This window comes from Channa argus, chromosome 16 (genome assembly GCF_033026475.1).
Source record: "Channa argus isolate prfri chromosome 16, Channa argus male v1.0, whole genome shotgun sequence".
In the NCBI taxonomy this organism is placed as follows: Eukaryota; Metazoa; Chordata; class Actinopteri; order Anabantiformes; family Channidae; genus Channa; species Channa argus.
The window spans coordinates 2,340,441-2,367,305 of NC_090212.1; the positions used below are offsets into that span (position 1 = coordinate 2,340,441).

Here is a 26,865-nt window from a genome sequence, read left to right on the forward strand (position 1 = left end):
GATTTTAATGTCTGGAACTTTCACATTTTCTCATTACCAGGGGCCTCATTTGTAATAAGTCTGTGTCTGAGACCAAAGCCAGAGTTAAAACCAAAAAAAAGCGTAAATTCATTATCAAACATTTACACTGATCCTCTACATTGTAAAAGTTAAAATTATGTGAGCATCACAATTTACAGATTTCCAATCAAAATGTCTGAAATGATCACAGGATAAAGTCAAATGACACTTTAGAAATCAGGCAAAGAATGTCTGAGATGGAACAATCATAAAAAAAAAAAGTCCATATTTTGGTCTCATCAGAACTGCGATGATAAAAACAAACACAAATATTATGGATTAGTTAGTACATAGGGCCAATGGTAAGACAAACCAAAAAGGAAGATTTTGAGAACATTTGCTCAATGTTAGAACAGTCTGAAAAAAAAAAGTGAATATTTTAATGGGAAGAAATTACAGAAATAATCTTGATGTTTTATAAGTGATGAAATTACAATAGAGTAAGATTCCGAATTTAGAAGTAGTAGTTTTATGTTAATAAATATTATGTCACAATTAAAATTGCAGAAGTTAAAGAAAACAACCAGTAACATTGCAAGTCATAAAGCTGTCATAATGAAATGGAATAAAGACGGAGATGGGTGTCTCCAGACAGAAGAGCAAAAATAAAGCAGTATGCTGTACAGTGAGGGAATTATGATGGTTTGCTAGTACCATGGTAACTATCTCCACCAACAGTAAGACTGCAGTTCAAACACCAATTTTGTGTGAATCGTCAGTAAATGGTAAAACACACGACTTTTTTGTGTGGAGTTAGACAAACTTCTGTAAATTCTCAAATGATTGAATCGTTTAAAAGTTTTACATTTTAATAATACAAATTAAGTGACAAATGTAATTTTCATTCTAAACATATTTTCTACAACAGTTCTATTTTATCTCAGTAATTGTATTTTGACTTATAACTGTGTCAAATTACAACTTTACTCATGAATATTATGACTTTATGTAAAACTGCAACATTATGTGAAACTAATACCATTTCTTGCATATGAGCAACTTTACCTTGTGATAATGTGATAGTCACATAATATTATGGCATTAATACTGCAATACTGTGATGTTTTCTTATGAAATTACAACTTTATTTCTCAATATTTTGACTTAATATTTTGGCTTAATTATGATTTCTTCATTATATTAACATTTTAATCTCAAAATCTCTTATTAGTTTTTGTCAACCGTAATGTTATGTTACTGTATAACCCCCACCACAGCACAATAAGTTTGATGGTCCAGCTGGAAAAACTGCAGAAATGTCTACTCCAATGACTGTGTGTGTGTCTACACTGTAAATGTATGATGTGGAAGTGTGTGTGTGTGTTTTCAGCGGAGCCAGGAGCAGGGCACCCACTGAGGTTCAGTGTCCAGTTTGTTTATGAGTCGTAGCAGCTCATTGTAGGCTTTGTCCTGGTCTGTGTTTACAATGACGGCATCAAACAGGTGACCATAGCTCTGCTCCATCTCCCGGGCTTTCTCTATGATGTCCCGCAGCTCCTCAGGCTGTACACAACACACACAGAAACACATGTTACTGAGGCAAATATTTTTGACATAGAAACAGCAGATAGATAGAGAGATATTAGAGATACAGAGATATTTTCCCTGAGTGGGTGTAAACAGACAGGAACCTTGGGATTCTTGTTGTCTTTAGCCAAGAGGGCACGGAGTCTTTCCTGTGAGGGTGGAGCTATAAAGATGATGTAAGGCTTCAAGTCTGAAGTCCTCAGCACCTTTAGCGCCTTGACACACACACACAAACATGTTAGTATTCAAATTCTGATGTTTTGTTGGTGAAACTACTTTGAACTTTGCCCCCCTGCTTAATCTTTGCCTGGTTGTGTGTTTGTGTACCAACCTGTGTGTGAAGGCAGAGCACACAGATTTTTCCAGTGTTGATGACCTGTCTCACTGAGTCTGCACTGGTCCCGTACAGGTTTTTCTCAAACTCTCCAGACTCAATCAGCTTCCCTGAGAAAATCACAAATCCCAAAACTTTAGATTTGGACATTCAGGTGTAAAATCAAAACTGTTAATAAATAAAAATCTGTGTGTATCTTATGTGTTTTTAAATACTAATTCATGACACTAATGTGTAAAGTTGAATTTCAGCACTTTGTTCAGCCAGGTTGGTAATTCATATTAATATATTATAATTTAACAGTTGGTTATATTTTGTGGTGACAACCATGAACCACAACCTAACTAAATAATTGTGTCATTATGGCAAATTGTGTGTTTGTGCAAAGTGTTTGTAAGGATGGAGATGATATAAACACATGCACACAAACACACAACCAGCTATGTCCTAATTATTTAAGTGCAACAGACAACTAAGATACAACTCTGCAAAAATAGAAAAGAAAAGATGGGAGCAAACAGTGTCTGGGAAATTAAACAGGAAATTACTCTGGCCATGGCTGCATGTCCACTGTTTTTATTTTGACATTATTTTAGGATTTAATCTTAATTTTGGTTTAGTTTCATCAGTGGTTTTAACACTTTAGTTAGTTTAATTTTATCTATTTTATTTATTTTATCTAACTTACTGCAAAAGGCAAGGCAGTGATAGAATATCTGAACCATTTAGGCCACTTCAAACAAGGCATCAACAATTTGATATTTTTTGTGTGTATTTAAAAACATTAATAACTATGTGATTTTAAAATTTCAGATGAAGTGTGTAATTTATTCTTTGAAAGCCTGGTTGACATTTCTTACCAGTCTCAATAAACTGATGTGTGTTTTATCATTTTGATTGGAGCTGGTCATTGCTGCTTTCATCTGTGGCTGCTGGATTTTGACTTCACCCCCGCTGCCCTCCCACCCCTTCATCTTTTTCTATCAACATTGTGTGTTATATGTGTATTTCTCCATACAGCTTCTAGCTGGGCTGGTAGTCAAGAGCTTCACTGAAAAACCAGCAGTTGTGATGGAGGAGAGGTACCTGGTAATTCTACTGTACTGAATGGAGCAGTAGCAGTTTCTAGCAGTTTTCTAGCACATGCAAATAAAACCCAGACTGCTATGCTCAACAATTCCCAAACTACACTACAAGTTACTGATATATCTATCACTGGACTACTGAAGTTTTCTAGCTACTATAAAACTGAACAAAATGTAGTTATACATTTTTCTCAGCAAACACTATTTATGTGAAGCTCCTGTGGGAGAAAACAAGGAGCATCTGATACTGAGTGAACTATGTATAAATATTCATTGACATCTTACCAACTGCCAGTTCTGCTTCGAAGGTCTGACGAGACACAAAGTGGTAGTCTCGACCATTCACTTCGCCTTCTCGACGGTTCCTCGTGGTGTCTATAACACATAGACAAACAAGTCATGGCAAGGTTTTTTTATTAGTGAGAGCGAGAGAGAAAGTGAGGGAAAGAGAGCGAGCGAGTCTTACGAGGTACAGCTCCAGCAAACCGTTCTGGTTGGGTGTTGAGGAGTCTCTGTCTAAGTTCTGCCTGCCCACAGCTGGCTGGACCAATTAGTGCAATTGGGCGCTTCCTATTGGCCGGCTGGTGGTACAGCGCCATCTCCTCATAGGTGAGAATCTCCTCATTATCGAGATCTGGACCAATGCAGAGCAGAGAATAAATTAGTTGTAATCTGGTCTAAACATTGAAAACTACTGCTGAAAATACCTACACTTTGTATTTTTTTTCCAATACATAGAATACAATGTTTATACAGCAATATGCAATTTGCATTTCCATGTAGTAACAGCCATAAATGCCCATCCTACAGCCAAAGTTGGATTTTGTGTTGGCTTGGAGGAAGCACTAGTAACATGAGTTGTGTTGCGCCATTTGAATAGTCCTTGTTTGACTATTTGCAATAGTTGTATTTGTTGTAGGTAAAAAATTTTGATTGCAACTGTACTTCATATGGATGTTTCATATGGAGCACATGGGGACAGGTGTTGTTGTCAATTTTAATTATTTATACTTTCCTGCACTGAGAAAACTCGTATTTGCTTATGATGCTACTTGGACAATGATATTATGGTAGAAACTACCATAGACACAACCATACTTATAACAGTTTAACAATTGCTTTGAGTTTACTTAGATGAATAAACATCTGATGAGTAGATAAAATCCTCCAGTCATCTAAAGGTTTGCGTCAGTGACTAAAAGACATCTGTACAAAGATGTTAGTTAAATAATTCAAAGCTACAGAATGCAACAGATGCTAGCGCTAGCATGAGACCTGTCTGCTACACTCTGCCATGCTAAGCATACCGTTTCAGGTATTAGTATCAAATTACAATAAATATGAAGCAGTAGAAATGGTTGAAATTCTCTGATGTTAAGGAGGATGAGCCTCACTCAAAACCTTTTAGAAGTGAAGATCTTGCCAGGAGGAGTCAATACCACAACAATGAGATAAGTTTTGGAACAGGTTTCTTCTAAAATAGCAACACAAACATACCATCATTCCGGTGAGTGTTGTACAGCAGCTTCTTCCTCTTCCTCTTGTTCTTCTTTGCACACCACAGCTTCCCTGTAAATACAGAGACATGAAAAATGTGTAGTTAAAAGTTTGTTAAATGTGCACAAACAAACACCCTCGGTTATTGGTAATGGAATTGCCAGTGATGACATTGGGCATAGGGCTGGGTATTGAACGTATTGACTGAATTGCTTCAATCCTACTGAGTAATAACAAATAACATAAGTTCAATATGTAAGCAGGGCCCAACGGTGCACGCGTTTCACTTATGAACTAAAAATAAGAGCATGTAAATGTCTTCTTTTACACCTGAACCGGAGCTTCCCTACTACCAAACACAGTGACAGTGACACCTCCCTCTGCCAGATGAACGTGCTCAGTTTTTGGGGTTTTTTGGCCTTTCAAGCTTATCCTGTGAGTTCAGGGTCACCACCACATGTTGATTTGGCACAGTTTTTACTTCCTGACACAACCCTCCCCAATTTCTACCGGGCTTGGACCGGCAATGCACAGCTGGGGATGGGAATGGGCTGTTAGAGGGTTCAGAGTCTTGCCCAGGGACACTTCGACATATAGCTGGGACCGGGGATCGAACCACTGACCCTGTGGTCCGTGGACGACTGCCTTTACCAACTGAGCCCCCTTAGTCACTGTCACTCTTTGATCAGACAGTGACTAATTGCTATGTTCTTCAATTTTTTTTAAACTTCACCCAGTAAATAAGATTAGGACCCTCTATACACTTAATCCAAAAAAATAACCTTAAACTGTTATCCACTGTAATAACATTATATTTATAAATGGTGGAAGAACTGACCAGGCTTCTCTGGCGCCTTGTCTTCCTCTATGGTTTGTTTCATTGCTTCTCTCTGCTGCTGGAAACTCTTGCCTGTGGGAAAAAATACAAACATGTGAGAGAAAAACAAACTGCAATCATAAAATGCTAATTTGTTTGAGTGCCACAACTACTGTGTGCATTTGTCTGACAATATGATCCACCAAAATGCATTAAAAACAAAACACAAGACAGAGCGATCTCAAAAGGTGTCAGCTACAGACAGACAGCACTACCTGGTACCAGTCCAGCTAGTGGCTGGTTATCCTCATCTCCATCTCTATAAGCCTGCCACCAGTTGGGGTCTGACTGGCTGATAATATGGAGGATATCTCCTTTCTGGAAGGACAAGCCTAATTCTCTGCATGGCACATATGGGTCATCTGAGGGGTCGTAGTCAAAATAAGCCTTTACATGAATCTGGAGGGAAGAGAGAGGGAGAAATAAATCATTATCTAGGACTAAAACGATTCCTCCAGTAACTTAAAAATATTAATTCAAATGCTTTGCGTCTTCAAGCTGAAAAACACTGCAAAACGGAACTAGCTGAACCCAATATCTCAGCACCTCTTCTAGCCATAATAAGAACTCCGCACTCACCACACTCTCTTTGACAGGAGAAGGCTTGCTCTGATTGCTGGGAATCAGTACAAAAGTCAATAGGCCGTGCATATCAGCCTGAGACACACAAAGAGAGACATAAAACATGTTAGATTGGTGAGTGATGATTTAGGGCGGGGTTATTTTTTTAAAATGACTACAACTTATAATGCGTTTGTTCTGGATTAGTGACTATGGAAAATTTAAATTGTGTTTTAGAAAGGTGTCTTGCAATGTTTATATGCTGAGATTAGGATCGAAGTCTATGCTCATGTTTAAGTTGTATGCAACAATATTTTTCTTGTAAGATCAGGTGTCACAAATACAAATTACAAATCGTAATTACGTAATACGTCATCGTATTAATGTATCTACTAACGTATTGGCTTTGACGCTTCGTAAATAGGAAGTAAGATGGCTGTATCTGGAATGTTGTGCGTGCTGCGTGCACCTGGTGAGTCTGCTGCCCCATATACACATTGAAATAATCACAACTCCCACCTACAGAGTGACTGCAAATCTCTGAAACCGTTATTTCACTGGCTACAGCGTTGCTCCATCATCACAGGGAAAGCACACTATTAGTTTGCTAATTAGAGTACAGTACCATTTTATTCTTTGGATTTGTACAGAGAGAATGGTGTAAAGCACTTGAGGATTCAATAACTCAGTGCCCCTGCAAATATACTGTGATACTGTAAGAAACTGTTGTTGCTGTCGTCCTTCAATCATTTCAATCAGAGTTTTGTTTGGGATGTTTGGAGTGGTGGAATTTTCAAATACTTCATGTGATGTCTTTTTTCCACAGGCGACATAGTGAATAATAATGGATGGGAAAGTAATTATTGAATAATCGAAAGAATAATTGACAAAAAAAATTATTGGTGGTTTTAAATATTTAGGTTCAGCCCTAAATATGTCTATATAATATCATATAATATTGAGAAAACCATATAAAGACTTATACTGGGCATTTGTCATATAATTACTGAAATTCACGTTATTAAAATCATTCACTGTTATGCCCTGTAATAGTCTTTATCACTGCATCAAAGAGCAGTATCAAATATGCAAATGAAGAAATACTTACAAGAATGTCAAAGACTTGGTTGACGTCTTTTCCTCTGATCTCAATGCCATTAATTTCCAAAATTTCATCTCCTTCTGATAAAAGTCCGCTCCGCTCAGCTGCTCCACCTCGAACGATACGACTGATTACAACACTTTCCATTTCATTCCGAACAGTTGCTCCCTACAAAACGCAGTCAGACACACAGAATATAAGCACAGTTAGAGGATAGGAAATCATAGTCATGCCAGCACTGTGTGATTTAAAGTCTACAAAAGCTCTTGCTTTGCTAAACATTAAAAATAACATTATTATTGAAGCTTAAATGCTTTGGAGAACATAAAAAAATAAATCATAATATGCAGCTAAATACAATCATAACTGTTATCTTTATTTAGTTTAATGACATATACTATGCGTGTAATACCAAAACAACCTGACTGCCAACAGCTCTAAGGGAGTTTGGGGTGTGTTGTGCTAGCGGTGAGAAGCAGGCTACAGATGTCTCACATTAATTTGCTTTTGCTTGTAAGTCTTGCAGAATTCAGCACTAGCTCACATTGATTCACTTGACATCACTTGAGGAAATTTATCTAGACTTCTCAAAGCCCCCACTAGAGACACAGAAAGTTTTATAGAACTTAACTGCCTTCACACTCCCCAACAGCTGGAAAAACATTTCCCCGTGTAAAATTGGTAAAGGTCCACTTGAAAACCGGTGCAAAACAAACAAAACAAAACCACACCAATGTTGTAAGGTCACAAGAGTGTATGTCTGTTTTACCAGTGGTATATCTTGGGCCTTCTCTATGCGAACTATCTTGACAGTCTCTCCTCCCCACTGGGTCAGTGTTTCTCCTTCAGCAGGCAGCGGTTCAGGCTGCATTTCCCTCTCTGCTATGCTGTCATGGGCTAGAAGCAATGACTTCAAAACACACAGACACACACACAGACTCAGTTATTAGATTGGACAGGCACTAGAGGACTCTTTTCTTTATTTGCTAGTATGGTTTTATCTCTACCTGCATACGTATGTCTGAGAGCAAGCTGTGAAGTTCGAGTCCCTCTTTGTTCTGACTTGACTGGATGAGATTTCTGACCTGAAACCAGGCAACAACACATTATATGTTATATATTATTATGTTATCATTATATGAAATATTACCATAACCATGATATAGTACATTAAATTATGCAGGCAAAGAGAGAAATAATTGGAATACAAATTATTTTGGCAGATGAAATGAAGCAAAAGTGTTTCAAAATGTGGCTACAATTACTGAGGCTCAATAGAATATGTCTTTTGCCATTTTTTAATCATGTGGTATGAGAACGAGAGTGATTAGTGTTAAATGTGCACTTTAACCTCATATTAAAATGAGTAAGGACTCAAATGTCTTTTGAGTCGAAACTAAACATGAGAAGTTCTGAGCTCGAATCAACTGAAGGTGATGTGATTTCCAAATCCTAAATTGTCCAGCCCTTTCCTTTTTATTTTTTCAATTGCCTTTCCACTTTGTTAACAATGACAATGAGAGCTGTTCTTTCATAAAGCCTAAGACAGGACAGGGGTGGAGATGCCAACACAGAGCAGATATAATGTGCTGGTCTTTAATGAGATTCCTCTGAAATGAGCCATGAATACCTCTGACAGCTAGCCAACTCAATACTGTGGAAGGGGAAATAGTTTCAACATTGATAGCACTAGCATCCTGCTTCACTTAAATTGGTTACGATCAATCTGGCATAATCTGGTAGTGAGAGGTCTGATTCTTTACTTTAGCACAGTGTGATATGATCCTATAGAATCACAAAGTGAATGATCGGCTGCCAGGGATGTGTGTATATTCAATTGTGTGTCCGTATATACACATATTGTAAGAACCAGTGTTTCAGCTCTAATTGATCCTGAACAGAGCCATTCTGTCTCTAGCCTCGTTACTCACTGACCTGGAGTGTTGTTTTGTGTGTGTGTGTGTGTGTGTGTGTGTGTGTGTGTGTGTGTGTGAGAGTGTGTGTCTGTCATGCAGTGCCCCCCACTCAGCACGCAGAAAAAGATTTAATCCACATGCATGCTGCTTATCCTTTGATTCAGAAATTAAATGAAAAGAGTGAGTTAGTGTGTTTTTCTGTTAGATGGACATGATCTTAAATAAAATAAAATACTTTTTAAATAAATGAATTATGAATATGACTGAGCTACCTCCATGGTCAGCTGAAGTGCCTGGTGTGTTTGTGGGTATGGAGGAGAGAGCCGGTGCATGCTGGTGGCCACAGCATTATGGATCTTCAGTGCTGACTGGAAGTCAGACTAAAGGGAAGAAAAGACAGCAGGATGATCTGTCAGATTTTAATGGCACAAGTACTGTTGCAATTAAAATGTTATACGTTTTACCGACTGATTAAAAAAAAGGGTTTTGGTTTTTATAGTATTAATTGAAGTTTTAAAACTTAAAAAGGCCTCTCTCAAAATCAAGAACTGATTACAATAACTCAACAAAGAAAAGCTGCCACCTTTACACACTGAAAACTTAAAAACACTCCCATCGCACGTCAGTGTTTCCCAAACTTAGAAAATACACTTAGGGTGCCTGCCTAAGGGGAGAGTCTATTCCAGTATCATAGGACAAGAGTTGGGGTACACCCTGGACTGGTCGCCAGTTTATCTCAGGGCCAAAACAGATACACTCACATTCACAGCAAAGTAAGATTCACCAATTAACCTAATATGGATGTGTGAGGACTGCATGTCCTCCCTCACTACATCCATAAATCTCCACTTTGGTCTTCCTCTAGACCTCCTGCCTGACAGCTCCAACCTCAGCATCCTTCTACCGATATATTCACAGTGTCTCCTCTGAACATGTCCAAACCACCTCAATCTGGCCTCTCTGACTTTATCTCCAAAACATCTAACATGAGCTGTCCCTCTGATGTCCTCATTCCTGATCCTGTCCATCCTCGTCACTCCCAAACAGAACCTCAACATCTTAAGCTCTGCTACCTCCAGCTCTGCCTCCTGTCTTTTCTTCAGTGCCACTGTCTCTAAGCCGAACAACATCTCTGGTCTCACCACCGTCTTGAACACCTTTCCTTTCATTCTCGCTGATACTCTTTTATCACACAACACACCTGACACTTTTCTCCACCCGTTCCAACCTGCCTGCACTTGCCTCTTCACCTCTTTTCCACACTCTCCGTTGCTCTGAACCGTTGATCCTAAGTACTTAAAGTCCTGCACCTTCTTCACCTCTGCTCCCTGTAACCTCACTGTTCCATCTGGGTCCCTCTCATTCACACACATGTATTCTGTCCTACTGCAGCTAAGCTTCATTCCTCTGTTCTCCAGAGGAGACCTCCACCTCTCTAGATTTTTCTCCACCTGCTCCCTGCTCTCACTACACATCACAATGTCAAAATCTTTAAAGAGCAGCAGTTTTAAAAAACTTGGGCAAAAAATAGGATAGGAAGACCCATAAAAACTCATCAAATTCTCAAATTTCCTTTTGAGAGACTGGAAGCAGACAAACATAGAACTTAGCTCAGATATTCTGTCATGGTTTGGTGCTGAATTTCTACTAGCAGTGTGATATTGCCTGAAATGATGGGATCAGGAATGCTTCATTTTGCATACCATTCCTTCTGGCAAGCGACTGATTGGGAACAGTTTTATGTTTCAGCATAACAATGATCCCATGCACACTGTTAATGCAGTAAAAACAAAATGTAAAAACTTGAATATCATAGAGGCAATACAGGACAGAAAATGAAATAAAAGGCAGTTTAAATCTAAGAAAACTCTGGGACGTGCTGCAGGAAGCCTGATATACTTAATATACCAAATTCAAAAATCCCATTGGCATTTTTTCAAAGGAACCAGGGAGATGTTAACTTCCAGGCTGGCCAACAAAAATTCCATTCCCATGGCACTTTATCAGGATCATCTTCAATCCAGTGGAAACGAAAGCAGAGTCGGTTTACTGGTTGATGTCAAGGAATTATAAACAAAACAAAACAAAAAAAGCAGATTGCTATCCCATTTTATGTTATAATTTCTGCTTCGATTAGGCTAAAAACTTTATACTTAATAGTAAATACTTACTGGAAGGGCCTTTCACTGTGCAGGATAACAATAACCCAAAGAATAGTGCAAAAGGAATTTAAGAAGTAGAAGAGGCCATACTTTGTGATCCTGTGCAATATACAGTACATAGACTTCTGTAAAGTCAGGTGTCAATATTACACATAATCAACGGCCCAAACTTGAGATTCATGTGTCCTAGTGTCAGTCCAGCTGTCAGTAAGAATAATTCTGCAATCCCACTTATGATCCCACTACAAAATAAAAATTAAAAAAACTTGAAAAAACAAGGAACTTTTGCCCATGCTCTTAAAATAATTCAACTAATACAATCTCAAAAACATTTAGCATAAATGTTTTCATTTTCTAAATAAATTGGCTACAATTATAATACAAAATGTAAAACCAACATCTTCTCTACTTATGTTTAGTATCTGTCAGCCTGGATTATGTTATTCATCTGTTTTGTCTAAAAACTAGTAAAACACATTGGCCAGACACAGAGCTCCACTGGGCGTCATATTTCTTAATTCCAAAAACCAAGACTACTGTAATTTCCCTACTTTTGGGGAGTCCTGATATCTCCCTGAAAAGCTTTCAATTTATTCAAAATGCTGCAGCAACAGTACTGACTGAAATTAGCTTGCTTCCATTGGCTTCCCATAAAATCTAGAACAGACATTAAAACCCTCCTTACACACAAAGCTCTTAATGGTCAAGCTCCATCATATTTAAAAGACCTCATAGAACCATATCTTCCCACTTCAATCCCAGAATGCATACCTACTTGTGGTTCCCAGAGTTTCCAAAAGTAGAACAGGAGGCAGAGCCTCCATAGCTATAGAGCCCATCTCCTGTGGAACCAGCTCCCAATCCAGATTCAGGGGGCAGACACCCTGTCTACGTTTAAGACTAGGCTTAAAATGTTCCTTTTCGATAAATTTTATAGTTAAAGCTACTCAGTCAACCTTAACTAGCTCTTAGTTATGGTGCTATGGGTTTAGACTTAGTTGTGCTTTTCATTCTCCGTCCCCCTCTTTCTGTCCCATTCTGCAGGTGTCCCCAGCTTTGGAGCTGTGTATTTTCCAGTGTGCAGCTACTAGTCCTACCAACCTGCCCGATGCTTTGTTGTTGCTCTTTTCTTTTCTTTTCTCTCTTCACTTTCCACTCACCCCAACTGGTCAAGGCAGATGGCCGCCCACCCTGACCCTGGTTCTGCTGGAGGTTCCTTCTGTTAAAGGGAGTTTTTCCTCTCCACTGTTGCCTAGGGCTTGCTCAGGGGGGATTTATTTGGTTTCCTCTGCATACTTGTATAGTCTTGACTTTATTATATAAAGTGCCTTGAGATGACTTTGCTGTGAATTGGTGCTATATAAATAAAGTTAAATTGAACTGAGTTTAAAGGAGAAATGAAACAGACCTGAGTGTCAGGCACAGCATCGCCACATTGCCACTGTTGCAATGTGAGAGTGGCAAGTTTTGTGCATTCTTATTAATTTTAACTTCATGACAATGAACATCTGAAGCAATGGGTAGAGCGTGGTAGAGTTTAAAGAGCAAAGCAGAGCAGTTAGAGGGAGGACTGGTTGGAGCACAGAGGATTTATCTTAAAATCAAAACTAAAACTAGTTGCCAAAAGGCTTTGGAGGTCCTGGGTTCTGGGAAAACTCTACTTTCTGCCCTCACAAAGGTTATAGGAGAAATTGAATAATTGTAGGTTTGGGCAATAAAAAAAAACTTTAACAATATGTAATCAGTAACTTAAATACAAATTCAAATTATAATTGTCTAACTGTATTCTTCACTCTGCTCTCAGCTTTATTCATGTGCAAGAATGTTGTTAGACCCTTTTTTATTGGATGAACCAGACAGCAGTGATGATACTACCTCATCTCTGTAAATCCTTTTAACCTCTGAGGTCAGAGCGTCCTCAAAATACCTCAACTGTATTTTGACCTGAGGCTCTGTCTATCCAAGTCCCTTTAAATTACCTTGTTTAGTAGTGCAAGAACCAGCTCTATGTCATTCTGACTCTGCTGATCAGACAGACAGCCTCGAACCTGCTTTAGTGACAGGAGCAATTCGTCCAACTCTGCAAGAAAAACGCATTCATTCTTAGCAATGAGCTTTGACAGAATTAAAAATGCACACTTTAAATAACTAAACAAAGATGATGACACTGTAAAGAAAAAAGATCACACTTATTTCAAATGATAACAGGATGATTGCAGGAGACAACCTGCTTGTCCAGGCATTACATCAATGTGCATGAGAAATGGTTGCACATTTCCTGCTCTTACTTTTCTGTGCACTCGGCTTTGGGTAAAAGTAAGAGTAATACAGAGTATTCTCTGTGTGTCTCTCAACATTATCAACCCAAACAAAGTTTTAATTAAGTCGCCCTCAAGACCCCCTCATGTTGTTCTCTCCCACCCTAAGGAATTCCCTCCCTGGCGGCACGTCTTCCTGAAATTCCGTTCCTTTCTTGCTCTCTCTTTCTATCGTTCCCCCCCCCCCCCCTTTCTTTTTAAAATCAAATTCAAATTATGCTTTTAACATGTCTTTCACTTGAATTTATTTATTTATTTATTTTAACATCAGAGACCAGCTGTTTTTCATGTAAGTGTGCAGTTTACCTAGCAGTGCCTGTGTGTGTTGGCTACTGAGTGCTGGCTGCTGCAATATGTACGTGTCTTGCAGGAATGTGGGGTTGTCTATGCCAATGTGGGGATTCTGGGAAAGCTTCCTGAGTCGAAGTGAGGCGTTCAGATCTAGCTGCCGACCTTCCTCCTCCCTACGCCGTCGAAGGTCCTCCTGACACACACACAGACACACAAGTATAGAGAAGTAGTTTAACAGGGTAAGTTTTTTCATCATCTCAAACTTTTGTCTGTACCAGGCAACAATCAAGTAGTAAGAAGTTTTATTCATGATCAACATCGACCATTGACAAAGGTCGACTACTAATTCTGGGTGCCAAAACAGTTTGAGACCTATTCTCATTAAATAATCCTCCGGTTCTCATCATGTCAAGAAATAAAAAAAATGAATTTTAGTTCTGATGTAGGACATTCAGTAGCCTATTTGAAGCAGGTAGCTGACACAATCTGGTGTGGCACACCAAAGTCATTAGGCTGACAGCCACCTTCTTTAGGAAACACTGAATATGTATACAGAATCATGCTAAGTTTAAAAATACGCATGGTTAAATAATATTCAACTCAAGTGAAAACAGTTAGTGTCAGGCAATAATAATTGTAGAATAATAGAATATTGTCTGTAATGTCTAACCGTTGAAAACAGGATTGTGTGTGTGTTTGTGTAAACAAACCTGGTGTTGTCGTATCCTCTCCAGCTGTGCAGATCGGCGGAGTGGGAGCGTTCGACCACCTAGTTCTCCAGGACAATCAACAGCCATTTCTCTGTGCTGCTGTCCTCCCCTCAGCTCTTCATCTCCTCCTCCCTCCCCAGCAACATGGCCATTTAGATGGGAGGTTGTCATTCCTCACACAGACACACACAAATGCCACAAGTGTGTGCGTTGGTGTGGATAACAGTGTTTAGGTGTGTATATCTACTTATCAGACAAGTCTAGGAAGGTAGCTCAGTAAATCGGGCAGCCATGACACCTTCACCTGTAAAGAAAGCAGAAAATTTATGTCAATCTAGATTCTTGGTGTTTCTTGACATCCCAATAATTTTTAAACAAGAGTAAGAGGCATCTTTATGGTCATAGCAGTGATTTTTGACTGAAGTACCTAACAGACCCTGGACAAACGTGACGAGTTACTATATTCACCTGTGTTCACCAGCCTGATATGACCCGTTAAGCACAGACTGAATAAGTGCTCAAAATAGCATTTCCTACAGTGGCTTTATGTGGGAAGTTTTAATAACTACTGGTTTAGCAACTGCATGGGTCACTAAGTAACTGGGGTGCTGACTGCTACTGAAATATGACTTGCTGATCAATTGTTACACTGACAGATGGATGACTTAAACAGCCAACACAAGAAACCCAGTCACTTCGTACCCGTGTCTGGTTAGTTGGTCTCTTAAGCAGTTCAGAGACAGCAGTATCATGACCAAACATAACCATGACAACGGCTTTGTCAGCAGCTGGGTGGTCCCTTTTCACACACACACAAACACACACACACACACACACACACACTAGATGAACATAGTATTATGAAGGGAGATGGTGGGAGGGGAAAGTGAAAGGATGATAAAATTGTGTGTGTGTGGGGAGGGGGGGTGAGGCTAAGTAAACAGGTGACAGATGGACGGCTTATCTTTGGGTACCACAATAACAACATCTTTGATATGCTATCTCTTACCAGCAGGACTGCACACACACACACACACACACACACACACACACACACACACACACACACACACAAAGAGCAGAGGTCCCATGATACAGCAGTGAGGAATGCCAGGCAGCCCTGGGAACAAAATTCCATAGATGGGGGAGGGGAATATGTTTACAGTCACTTCAAAATATATTCAGTGTTTTTTGGCATACTTCTTGTGTTGTAGATTTCATTTTAAATGGATAAAACTACCATTTTCCATCAATCTACACTTAATAACCCAATAATGACAATCTCTATTGCATCTAGAACTTGATATATACTAAAATATATTTTACATATGGCCCCACAATACACACCTCATACAAAAAAAAAACTTTAGACCTCAGTGATAATATTAGATCATTATTGTCGAGCAGTTAGATGATGGTGAAATACACAACAGGTTGCATGGAGTTTGTCAAAGGATATTTAAGTCTCTCTGTAAGCTTTAGGCCAGGGGTCACCAACAGCGCCCGTGGGCACCAGGTAGCCCGTGAGGACCACATGAGTAGCCCGCGGGCCTGTTCTAAAAATAGCTCACCATAGCGCCACTTACCAATGAGCTGCATCTAATTTTATTGTTGCAATTCTTTTTTAAATAACATTTGATAGTTATTGTGAGAAATCATTAACATGATCCGTGTCTTCACATAGATGAATATCATTAATTTAATGAATTATTAATAATAACATATAATTAACGGTAAATTGAGCAAATTTGTTATTTCAAAAGTGCGTATTAAACTGGTAGCCCTTCAAATTAATCGGTACCCAAAAAGAAGTTCTCAGTTTCAGAAAGGTTGGGGACCACTGCTTTAGGCCAAGTGTCTAACTGTCCTTGAGTGGCCCGAGTAAAGCTTAGACCTGATACACAGAGTAGCTGTGGAGCAACCTGAAGATGGAAGTTCACACATATTTCCTATCTAATCTGACAGAACATGAAAGCATTTGCCATTAAAAAAACAAAAAAGGGTGCACAAAACATTTTTTAAGAACACCCAAGGTTGAAAACACTGCAAAAATTAAAAGGTTGTGAATACTTTTACAAATAAAATATTTCAGGTTTAGATTTTTAATAAATTTGCAAAAATGCCTTGAGGCAAATTTGTGAATTGTGATATTGAGCTACATAAGTCCATACAAAAAACTAAATTCATATCTAAGTGATGATATATACAGAATACTGACACCAAATATCAAGCAAACAAAAATGCACTGAGCAGTAGGAGAGCAGAAGTGTCTGATAAGGTATTCGTCTGAAAGCCAGTGGAGCCATAAAATAACAATAAAGAGCCTGCTGTCTGAGAAGTCAGTGTCTGACTGGAGATACGTGGATGAGGATTTAAGCATCTCCTCTGGAACCTCCATCCTAAAACCACGAACATTAACGCAACACAGTGCAGGGATAAAATCCAAGGCTGTTGAAACTCAGAGGTCTCAAGCAAGGAAAACAATCGACTAGAAATCATCCTGAGGGCTTAGTAGGTACTAGCTGGAATAACATCTGATGTTAAATCCGGAAAAGTGTACATGCCAAGAGCAACACACCTGCTGAACTGAATGTGATGGGTTGTCTATCAATAAGCAGAAAAAAGGTGACCATGCAAATAAAGTATATAACAAGTAACCAGGTTACATAGCTTTGTCAGAAAAGCATATTTTTTTAATGGTCATGTAAACGAAAACGCTGTTTTCGGGATATGGGATTAGGGAAACCTGATTTGCCCAGGTAGGTTTCTCTCTAGGAAACTACTGCAATTTCTTTGTCACGTATACAAGTTACCAGGTTTCTAATCAGCCATCTGGGCATGACAAGAGGTTGCAGACAGGGCAGAGAAAAGCTGAATGAAAGATTCATTACAAGGCAATGCCACCTTGTTTTTAAAATCAAAATGCACACAAAGTCCAAATGAAAATCAAACTGAATTAAACTAAATTAAATTGACAATCAAATGAATAGTCTAAATAAGCGGTCAGTGTCAAAAAAATAAATAAAAAAAAAATAGATTTTTTTCTGTGACTAAAGTTAACATTTCTGAGCCAGGCTTTCAAAATAAGTCACGTAAACACAGTAAATGAGGCTAAAAAAGTCCAACAGAGATATCAAAGCTACAGTACAAAAATTAACAGTTAAGAAAACGAATATGTAATAGTATAATACTATGTAATTATATACTATGTAATAATATGCTACTATAATACTAAGTGTCTCTGTAGTAGTGGTCAGCCAAATGCATCAAAAACCTAGACTGGATTTTTCTAAAAAATAAATGGGTGCACCCCGAAAATGTGCCAAATCAACATGCAGACCAATGATCTGCTGTGGTGACCCTGAACTTACTGGATAAGCCGAAAGGGGGGGAAAAAAAGTTGTTTTTGTTTTGCACTTGACTAGAGAGTTCAGACTTCACTAGTTCACCAACATTTCTTAGTAAAAAGCCAATTAAATCGTTTGCAGCATATATGTTGAACAAACAAAACTCCCAGCATAAAAGTAATGTCAGCTCTGCCCACATTCTCTCATCCACCATCGCGTTAATCAAAGCAAACTTGTTGGCTGATCGTTGAAAGCTGACTTTGAACAGACCACTGTTCAATAACCATTTAGACCAGTTTACTACAAATCTTGATGAGCAAGTTCTGGTGGACTTCGACAGCAGCCCACTCTCCCAAACCCACTTGTCCCTCTGCCAGGAGGAGGCCAGAGAGAGAGAAAGAAAGGGGGCAGAAGTTCAGTGATAGCATAATAACTGATTTCTATAATCTTTATTCTTATTTAACTTCACCCAGTGTTTAATGTCAGGGCTCGGGACTAGTATTTATTTTGTTTAAAGAGTATTTAATTTAGGGGAGATATTTAGTCTATGTAGTTGTACTCTATGTTGTAGATATACATTAACTTTCATTTTTTATTTGGTTAATTTATGGTTAACACCTAGTAAGTCAGATTAATTTAACAGTCTTACAATAAATCCTCGTTCATGAAAGTGATAATGTTCAGTTTGGTATAAAACAGTTTTAGAGGAATTGATTTAACTGTTGTATGATTATTGCGGAATATACTGCGGTTGAACTGTGTTATCCAGAGAGGTGTTGCTGCACTTAGCCCATAGCTTTATTGATACTGATGTGGTAAAATAAATAATAGAAACTCCTTTAGTAGAACACAAGACAACTGAACAACTTCAAACACTACAGCCTCCAAAATTATCTCACAGTTGAATCAGCCCATACATTCCATTAAGAAGGTTTTCAGACCCTCTTTCACTTTTTTTCCCAATTTTGTATTATTGCGACTTGACAATACAGTTTAAATTTACTTTTGTTCCTCATTAATATACATTATGTGTCCCATAATGACAAAAACTGAAAAACCCATTGACGTAAGTATAATTCAGATATAAAACTTTTCATTCTTGTATTTTATGTTAACCAAAAAAAGCGAGAAAAAAAATATTGACATGACTCCTCTCAAGATCAACACTGGTTGACCCCTGCAAACAAAGCCACCACAAGTTTAATCAAATTCTGATGGAAACACTGCTTTTTGTACAGCTATGTGCAAAAGTTAGTACCCGCTTATTAATATTTTTAAGTTGGCAAAAAATAGTGAAACATTGTTTTGAAATGAAAACATTATTAAAAATGTTTCCTTATTAGATATTAAAATTAATTTTCCTTTTTTTTACTATAACTTCTGTATATATATATACACACACACCTTGAGCATTTTTGTTACCTGTGATGATGTAAGAACATTTGTACATTTTTTGAATGTGCAGTGTTATTATGCTAGTTTAGTGTTAGGTTTGCATCCTCTTACACCTAAAACCACATGTAGGTAAATTTTAAATTATGGTTCAGTAATACAGGTCACATCAACACACACTGCAATAATATAATAAAGGTGAGCTCAGTTTTATTACGCATTTGGTTTGTCTCTGCTGTCAACCATTCAGTTTGAGGAAAATCATGTTACATTTCTTTACACAAAGTATAAAAATTTGTCTTAAGTTGTCAAAAATGCATTTTACAACTTTGTATGTGCAACAGTGTGATTTAGATTTACATTTAATATTCTGATTTTAAACACAAAATAGTATTTCTAAAGATATGCATCAAGTAAGTTGACTTTTGAATGAATTCTCTCAGCAAGTGCAGTATTAATTCTACCTGTGATTTAGGTTCAGTGAATGTGAATACTGCAACAACTAGCAGCACAAGCAGCAGTATCAAGAGAGAACTAAACAACAAAAGCAGAGGGGTTATATTAGGGCAGACAAGTTATCTTTAATAGTTTTGCAATGTAATAATTCACACAACACATTTTAATCTGCTCTTCTGCAAAGCCAAAATACACAAGTTCTCTATGCTCACACCATAAGAGTCCATTGGTCATGGCCAAGGTCCTATCACTGAACACTAACACAGAACCCCAGATCAATGTTGTCCCTTGATAATCCCACAAACCTTTATTCAAATGGGACAAATGCAATGATGAAAAGAGAAAAGCAGCATAACTCTGTCAATAAACTATGAGTGGAAAAGCAAGACTAGAAAAAGTGAAAGACGGCTCTTCTGCACTGTAGTTAGGACTACAATTTAAGCCGTAACATGTAAAATACTACTCTGTAATAGATCTTCTGTCAGCAGGCGTGAGGGAAATCAGACCTTGAAACTACTTGAACTGCAGACAGCTAAGACAAAGAGTGAGAAAAGCAGTAAGCCTCTGTAGTGTGAACGTGACTGTGAGCAGAAGCAGAGTCCATTCTTATCTAGCGCCTGACAGTGCATGCGTGTACGCACACACACACACACACACACAGACACACACACTTCAAAACGGTTGTACCACTCCGTACCAGACAAAGGAAAAGAAAAAGGCTAAAAAAGGGAAATGGGGAGGGGGATAAAGACATAAGCTTAAAATATTTTAAACAAGTTGTCATTTATGAATTAGAAAAGATGAAAAGACATAAATAATATTTTTATTGCCTTATAAAAGCTTTTGTAGACTTTAAATGCACAACCAAATGGGGGTGACTGTGGCTCAATTGTTCATGAACCACAGGGTGGTTTGACCTCCGATTCCTCCTGGCCACATCTCGAACTGTTCTTGGGCAAGACACTGAACCCCCAAATTGCTACAAGCTTTGGATAAAAGCAACCACTACACTGGTACAATAACCTGAGAAACAGCATTGAAGTTTGACAATATTTAAAATCTAGTGAAAGCCAAGCTTAATATGACCACCCAACTCATTGTTTCAGCCGGTTAAGGCAGGTTTCACTGACTGAAATCCTGAAACTACTATATAAACAGCAAACTATAAAGAACACTCACTAGCCCTGTCCAGGGAGGGACTTTTGTCGTAGCAGTGGTGGATGACACTGACAAGGTGACAATAACAGCCCCAAACTAAGTAGAACCCTGATTTGGTGACACATTCTGATTTTTTCGGAAGCATAACTCTGGGTCCCAATCAGGTCAGAGAATCAGAGTGAGAAGACTGTGAGAGACAGTGCTATACAGAACAGAGAACTTCTGTATTTCACGGGCCTGTGGCCCAATGTGCCTGCCCTCACCACTCAATAGCTCACTGTGTGTGTATACATGTATCTACACAAGTTATTCTAAACCCTGTCACCATAGCAATGTGACTTTATACCTGAAGGTAGAGTTATACCAACTCCTATAAAATTTTTACACCTGTAGAAGGATAAACAACATGCACCTGTAGCTAAGTAGTTACGCCGAAGGCCTGTTAGTAGATAGGCTGTGAGACGATCATTTGTAATCAGTGACAATGGTAAATGGTCTGCATTTATATAGCGCTTTTCTGCCTATTGGCACTCAAAGCACTTTACACTGCTTCTTGTTCACCCATTCACAATCACACACTCATACACCGATGGGGGAGTTCCTATGCAGATGGCCAACACTCACAAGGAGCAACTAAGTTGGGGTTCAGTGTCTTGCTCAAGGACACTTTGACATGTGAGCAGAGGTGCCTGGGATTGAACCAACAGCAGCGAGATTGGTGGACGACCCCTCTACCATCCTGCACCACAGTCACAAGGGTCAATCAGAGTAGTTTGTAATATTGAATACTTTGCCAACAGTCAACTCAGTGAAGTTTCATTTTCAGTTTATGAGTGTAATTCTGTGTTTTCAGTGCTAATAATGAAACTTCTTAAGAAACTATTGTGAAAAAGTTTCAAAAAAAGGCTCATTTTAGGTAACATTTAATGGTAAAAGGTCTGCTTAAATAGCCCTTTATCCTAAACATACACACACAGACAAACACAGACACACACACATGGTGCTCTTCTAACTCACTGGCAGCAACTTGCGGTTGTGTCTCTTGCCCGAAGACACTTAGACACATAGCCAGGAGTGACTGGGAGTCCAACCACTGACCCTGTGGTCTGTGGGATACTGCCACCCCTAGAACAAGAACAACGGAGTCTATTTAAAAGGACAAAGGCAAATAGGCTAAACCTTGTCATTACGAGGTTTAAAATATAATTCATTGTTGGTTTCTGTCTCTGAATGTGATGTTAGATAAAACCAGTGGTCTATGTGTATAAATATTTTGAGGTAGGACCTTATAAGTTAAAGTTGCTTTAAAACCAACATACAACGTTTTTAAAAACAGAATGGTCACCGCTTTGGAATTAATCACTCAGTCACATATCACTCAATAAAAATGTGTGTCTGGCTGATGGGTTTTTATTCTGCTTGGACAACACAGATTAAATATGCCAGAAGCAAACAAGCCAAAAAAGGCTACTGGCTGACAACTAATAAAATGTGAGTAGAAGATTCTATTTTGTTATTAGCACCTGCAAGGTGATTGTGGAAGAATAATTTACAAGATGTCTGAACTCTTAAATTGCCCAGGGGGCTTGGTGGTTCAGTGGCACAGCATTTGGTTGGGATGCAGAAGGCAGCAGGTTAGAATCCCACCTCACTAGGTGTGGCGCCACCCAGCCACCAAGTGCCAGGGTATCCCCGCCAGATTAAATGGGAAGGGTTGCGGCAGGAAGGGCATCGGGCTTAAAAAAACTAATGCAAAATCAACGAGCAGAAAATGTTCTGCTGTGATCTGTTGATCTTTTGAACTTATTCCTTAAAGCAAAACAAATCAAAAATAAACAAAAAACCTAAATCCATATTGACAGCAGCATGATAAACTGGTTTGACACTTGCAAACAGTTTCTTCACAACTTTGATGTTTTTAGTGCTGAAGTCCTTTACAGAAACACGTCACCAACTACAAAGATGCAAACTAACCAATTTTGGACTAAATAAAAGACATGAAGATTTGACCTCAAAGTGAATTTTCACAGTTTTTCATGAAATGTTTTTGGCACAACATTTTAACAACTGACTTAAAATGCACACACACAAAAATCCATCAGCTACTAGTAGCTGTTCTTACCCATAGGCTTTTAGGATAAGTGATAGTTTCACTGCAACATTCCTGTTCTTACTTTCAGCTAACAGGACAATACTATAAGGCCTCTCAGTCACTGACAGTGAAACACAAAGTTTATTTCCTGCCCAGTAATATTTGTCTGTGAAGAAGAGAGTGTAAGAATGTGTAAGATTCCAAAAAGGCCACACAAGATTATTACATGAACCAGGTTGTGTGGGGTAAACCAAAACCATATGTTAAACAAACTGTTAAAGCAGCACAGTGATGCAGTCATGGTTTGCAGTGACTGACCTGAACACAGAGCAAGACACTCCAAGGGAGAATCAGTTACTGATATTAGGTGTTCAAGATAACATACAGAACTCGTCAGGTAACATGTTTGCCTCTCCTTCACTGTCTTCACATATTAGTGTCTGTATTTTCTCAAGCTTATTCTCAACAACATTTTTACCATGAAAAACTGTATTTATTATGAGTTATTTTAGAAAGATCTTAACAGATGGAACATTTTTCTTTGCTTTTACAGACATTCACAATATTGACTAATTAGAGATTTACAAATCAGAATAAGTCACACACCTTTAGTGAAAGACTTTATCATATTATTGCTAATTTAAAAAAAAGGAATGTTTATGCAAGGTATTAGTTTTTACTGTTGGTTTTTGCTTGTCAAAAGTGTCAAAAGCAACAGCTTACAATGGCCTTGGAATGTATCCAGACCCCTTATTTTTCTACAGGCTGTATTGTGTTGCAGATTCAGATTTTTTATTTTTTTTGTTGCAAATTTATAATAATCTAAATCTGAAATCTCTTGCTTTGTTGTGGCTCCAAAGTTTGATCTGGTGCATTATGTTTGTGTTAGTTATCTTAGAGTTAGTGTTTAAAGTTTATCTAGAATAAAAGTGTCGAACTGCATAATATAACCAGGCAACAGCAGCCTTAGTCGTGGAGGTGACCAAGAACCTAAAGACCATTCTAATAGAGTTTCAGAAGTAAGTCCGATGGCAGAAAATGTAGAGGGCAACCATCTCATGTGACAGGCCGCTTAGAGTTTCCCCAAATACAATGGAGCATGAAATTAATTATCTGATCTGATAAAGTAGAAATCAAACCCCCGATCAAAACTTAAAGCACTATGTATGGTGAACACCAGACACTGCTCATGACCAGCCAATATTATCTCTACACTTACGCATGGTGTGACAGTATCATGCTATGGGGTGGTTCTCAGCAGCATGGACATGGAGACTGGACTGAGATGTGAGCAGGATAATTGCAACTAAATCCACAGAATTATTAGAAAAACAAAATGTTCCAGAGTGCGTGTGACAACAAAAAAAAAAACTTTCCTACTTTTGTACTGTGGATTGATGAGTAACAATGAGGATTTTATGAACGCTTTTATCAATTTAAACTTTACGGCACATTAAAGTGTCTGAGGTCTTTCAATACTTCCCGAAACCGCTGTAAGTGGAGATGAGCCTATTAGTGTTGACAACGACTTTATACATTAGATAGAAACTAACAATGGCTTTTTATCACCAAATTTACTACGAACCTTGTAAGAACACAATGGTGTTTCGCTAAAGATTTTGCACAACACAACATTAGCAAACGCTTATAGGAGAAAATTAGATGACACAACGCAAATTAAACACAGTCCTCTGTGTACAATTACATAACATTGGCATTTTAAGGTAACGTAACAATATGTGACACTTTAACTTGTAGTTTCTCTCTATATTTGACAGGGTCACGCCTAGTTAGCTAAACGAGTGACATTAGCCTAAGAAATGACTGTTTTGCTTAGCCAGTTCCACTATCAAATTAACCCATGACTAGCTGAGCAATTGGCTAATTAGCTTCGTGTTTGGTGAACATAAAGTGTCTGCACATGATATAAACGTTTCTTATCACCTTTGCGAATACGCGTCGTCACAAAAACTTACTTTATTTAGCAACTATGGGTTAATTTTACTTTACGTTATCAGGCTAATGCTAGCAGCTAACTAGCTAGCTTACGCCTGCAGCACCTGTTGATAACAAAGCCACTTCAGACCAGACCGAAAACGCTGGAATACTCACTCTCTAAGCCGTCCTTGTACTCCCTGCGCTGTTAAAATCCAACTGAAGAATCGCAAATAAGTGTAAGTGTAACTCCAACCCCTTGTAGTTCAGACTTTAATTTATTTATTTTTTTTATTCACAGTCCAGTTTCACTCTAAATCGTTGCTCGTTTATCGTAACGTTAGTGTAGATCTATCTCTATCGCTCGCTCGCTCGCTCTATCTCAGACTGTCATTTCCAACTCTAGGCAAGGGGGAGGAGACAACATACCACCAACCTGATACAACAAAAACGCTGATTGGATACGGCTATGAAAGGAATGTAGTCTGAGCCAATCACACACGGTGCGGCTGTAGGACGTGAATACCACACAGACGAATTATTAAATAAAAAGATAAATGGACGCCAAGGAAGCCAAAAATGACCACAGAAGAGAGCAGAAACAACGAGAAACCATATGCATTTTGTTTAATAATTACCCTCAGTTAAAAATGACATGCTGATTTATTGCAGTTTTAATAAAAACTACGTTTTGTGCATTTTGTAGCCTACATTCCGCATGCTTATTAAAGCCAGGCATAACCCACATTTTTAGATCTAATCGAATCTTAAAAAGAATATGTTACACTATTATTTACTCTCAGAAGTTTCGGTGCATCAACACAATTGTTACTCCTAAGGAGACAGGTATCTTTCAAGCCTATGGATCCATATTTTTAAATCAGCCAAGTTTTATCGGTGCCTGTAGTAACAACACTTGATGCTGAAATGAGTAAAGTTTTTCTTCAGCATGTAGAAAAAAGTTTCATCTAATATTTATATATATTGTACGCACAATTTTTTTCACAACAGTACGTACACAACTTTACTTGATCCCATTTCCATACAGTTGTCTGATAACAAGGTTGAGTCCATATGAAATACTGTATTGCCTGTGGGTTTATTTTCTTCATTTTTAAATACATTTATTATCTTGACAATAAAACAGTGTATTAAATAAATAAAGAATAATAAATTCTACAGATTTTACTGAACGCAAAGTTTTGTTATAACAAGAACAAAACCAACAATTCATTAGAGTTGCTCTGTGGTAAAAATATGACCTGTTTGTGATGGTTTAAATCTCATTTTTTAAATCATTGACAAAAACAAAACCCATGACACCATGGCCTATACTGGATGAGATAATAAGGCTTGTATTTACGGTGCCCACAATTGGTGCAAGTACAATTTGCACGTCTGCCAAAACCTGGTGCAGAATAAGGCAAATTCATAAAGGGCCATTACACAGATTTTTAACTGCCCGCTATGGTTCTAGTAAATGCACATAAATGATATTAAACATCCTGCTGTCATCCCTGTAGTTATAATATCTCTACACTCCTAGCTAATATTGAACAATATTATCTTATTGCTCAAGGTAAAGAGACAGTTAACTTGGTCAACTTGTTCTGCCAGATCTCATCTCTATTGAAAACCTACTCCAGGTGGTGTAATCTAAATAACTTTTCAAATGGAAATAGAGATGTATTTATATAGGAAAGGCAGGGCATCGATTCCCCAAATTCGAACTTTAGAACTACAGGAGGCATGTTGAAAATTGGTGTAGTCACCCTTTAAAAACCTCTTATTCTACGTTTCAGGATTTTGAGGGGGCATGTTTCTCTCTTTAATTGGAGGAAAAAATGATTAAATAAAACTTGGTTCAGATACAGTATTATCTACTTACTCTATGAAATAAGATTGTCGGATCTGAACATATCTAGGACAATGTGTCATTTGCTGAATTTACAACCTTGATAAAAAAAAGTAGCAGCTATAAGCAATGTGAGGAAACCACTGGATCACCTAATCTTAAATCCTTTTGTCTCTTATTATCATTATGT

The 26,865-nt window shown here is 38.1% G+C and overlaps 1 protein-coding gene across 1 annotated transcript; it reads right to left on the reverse strand.

The window, feature by feature from the left end:
* pals1a (protein associated with LIN7 1, MAGUK p55 family member a) lies at positions 1-25,223 on the reverse strand. The gene is made up of 17 exons (XM_067479932.1): positions 24,998-25,223; positions 14,441-14,744; positions 13,746-13,923; positions 13,101-13,201; positions 9,232-9,339; positions 8,051-8,128; positions 7,813-7,953; positions 7,050-7,211; positions 5,960-6,037; positions 5,596-5,779; positions 5,342-5,413; positions 4,504-4,575; positions 3,473-3,640; positions 3,292-3,381; positions 1,919-2,031; positions 1,692-1,802; positions 1-1,563 (listed from the first exon to the last, which is right to left on the reverse strand). Exons 2-17 carry the CDS (start codon positions 14,609-14,611, stop codon positions 1,387-1,389), a joined length of 2,004 nt encoding a protein of 667 aa, XP_067336033.1. The 5' UTR covers positions 14,612-14,744; positions 24,998-25,223; the 3' UTR covers positions 1-1,386.
* Between the last annotated feature and the right edge of the window lie 1,642 nt (positions 25,224-26,865).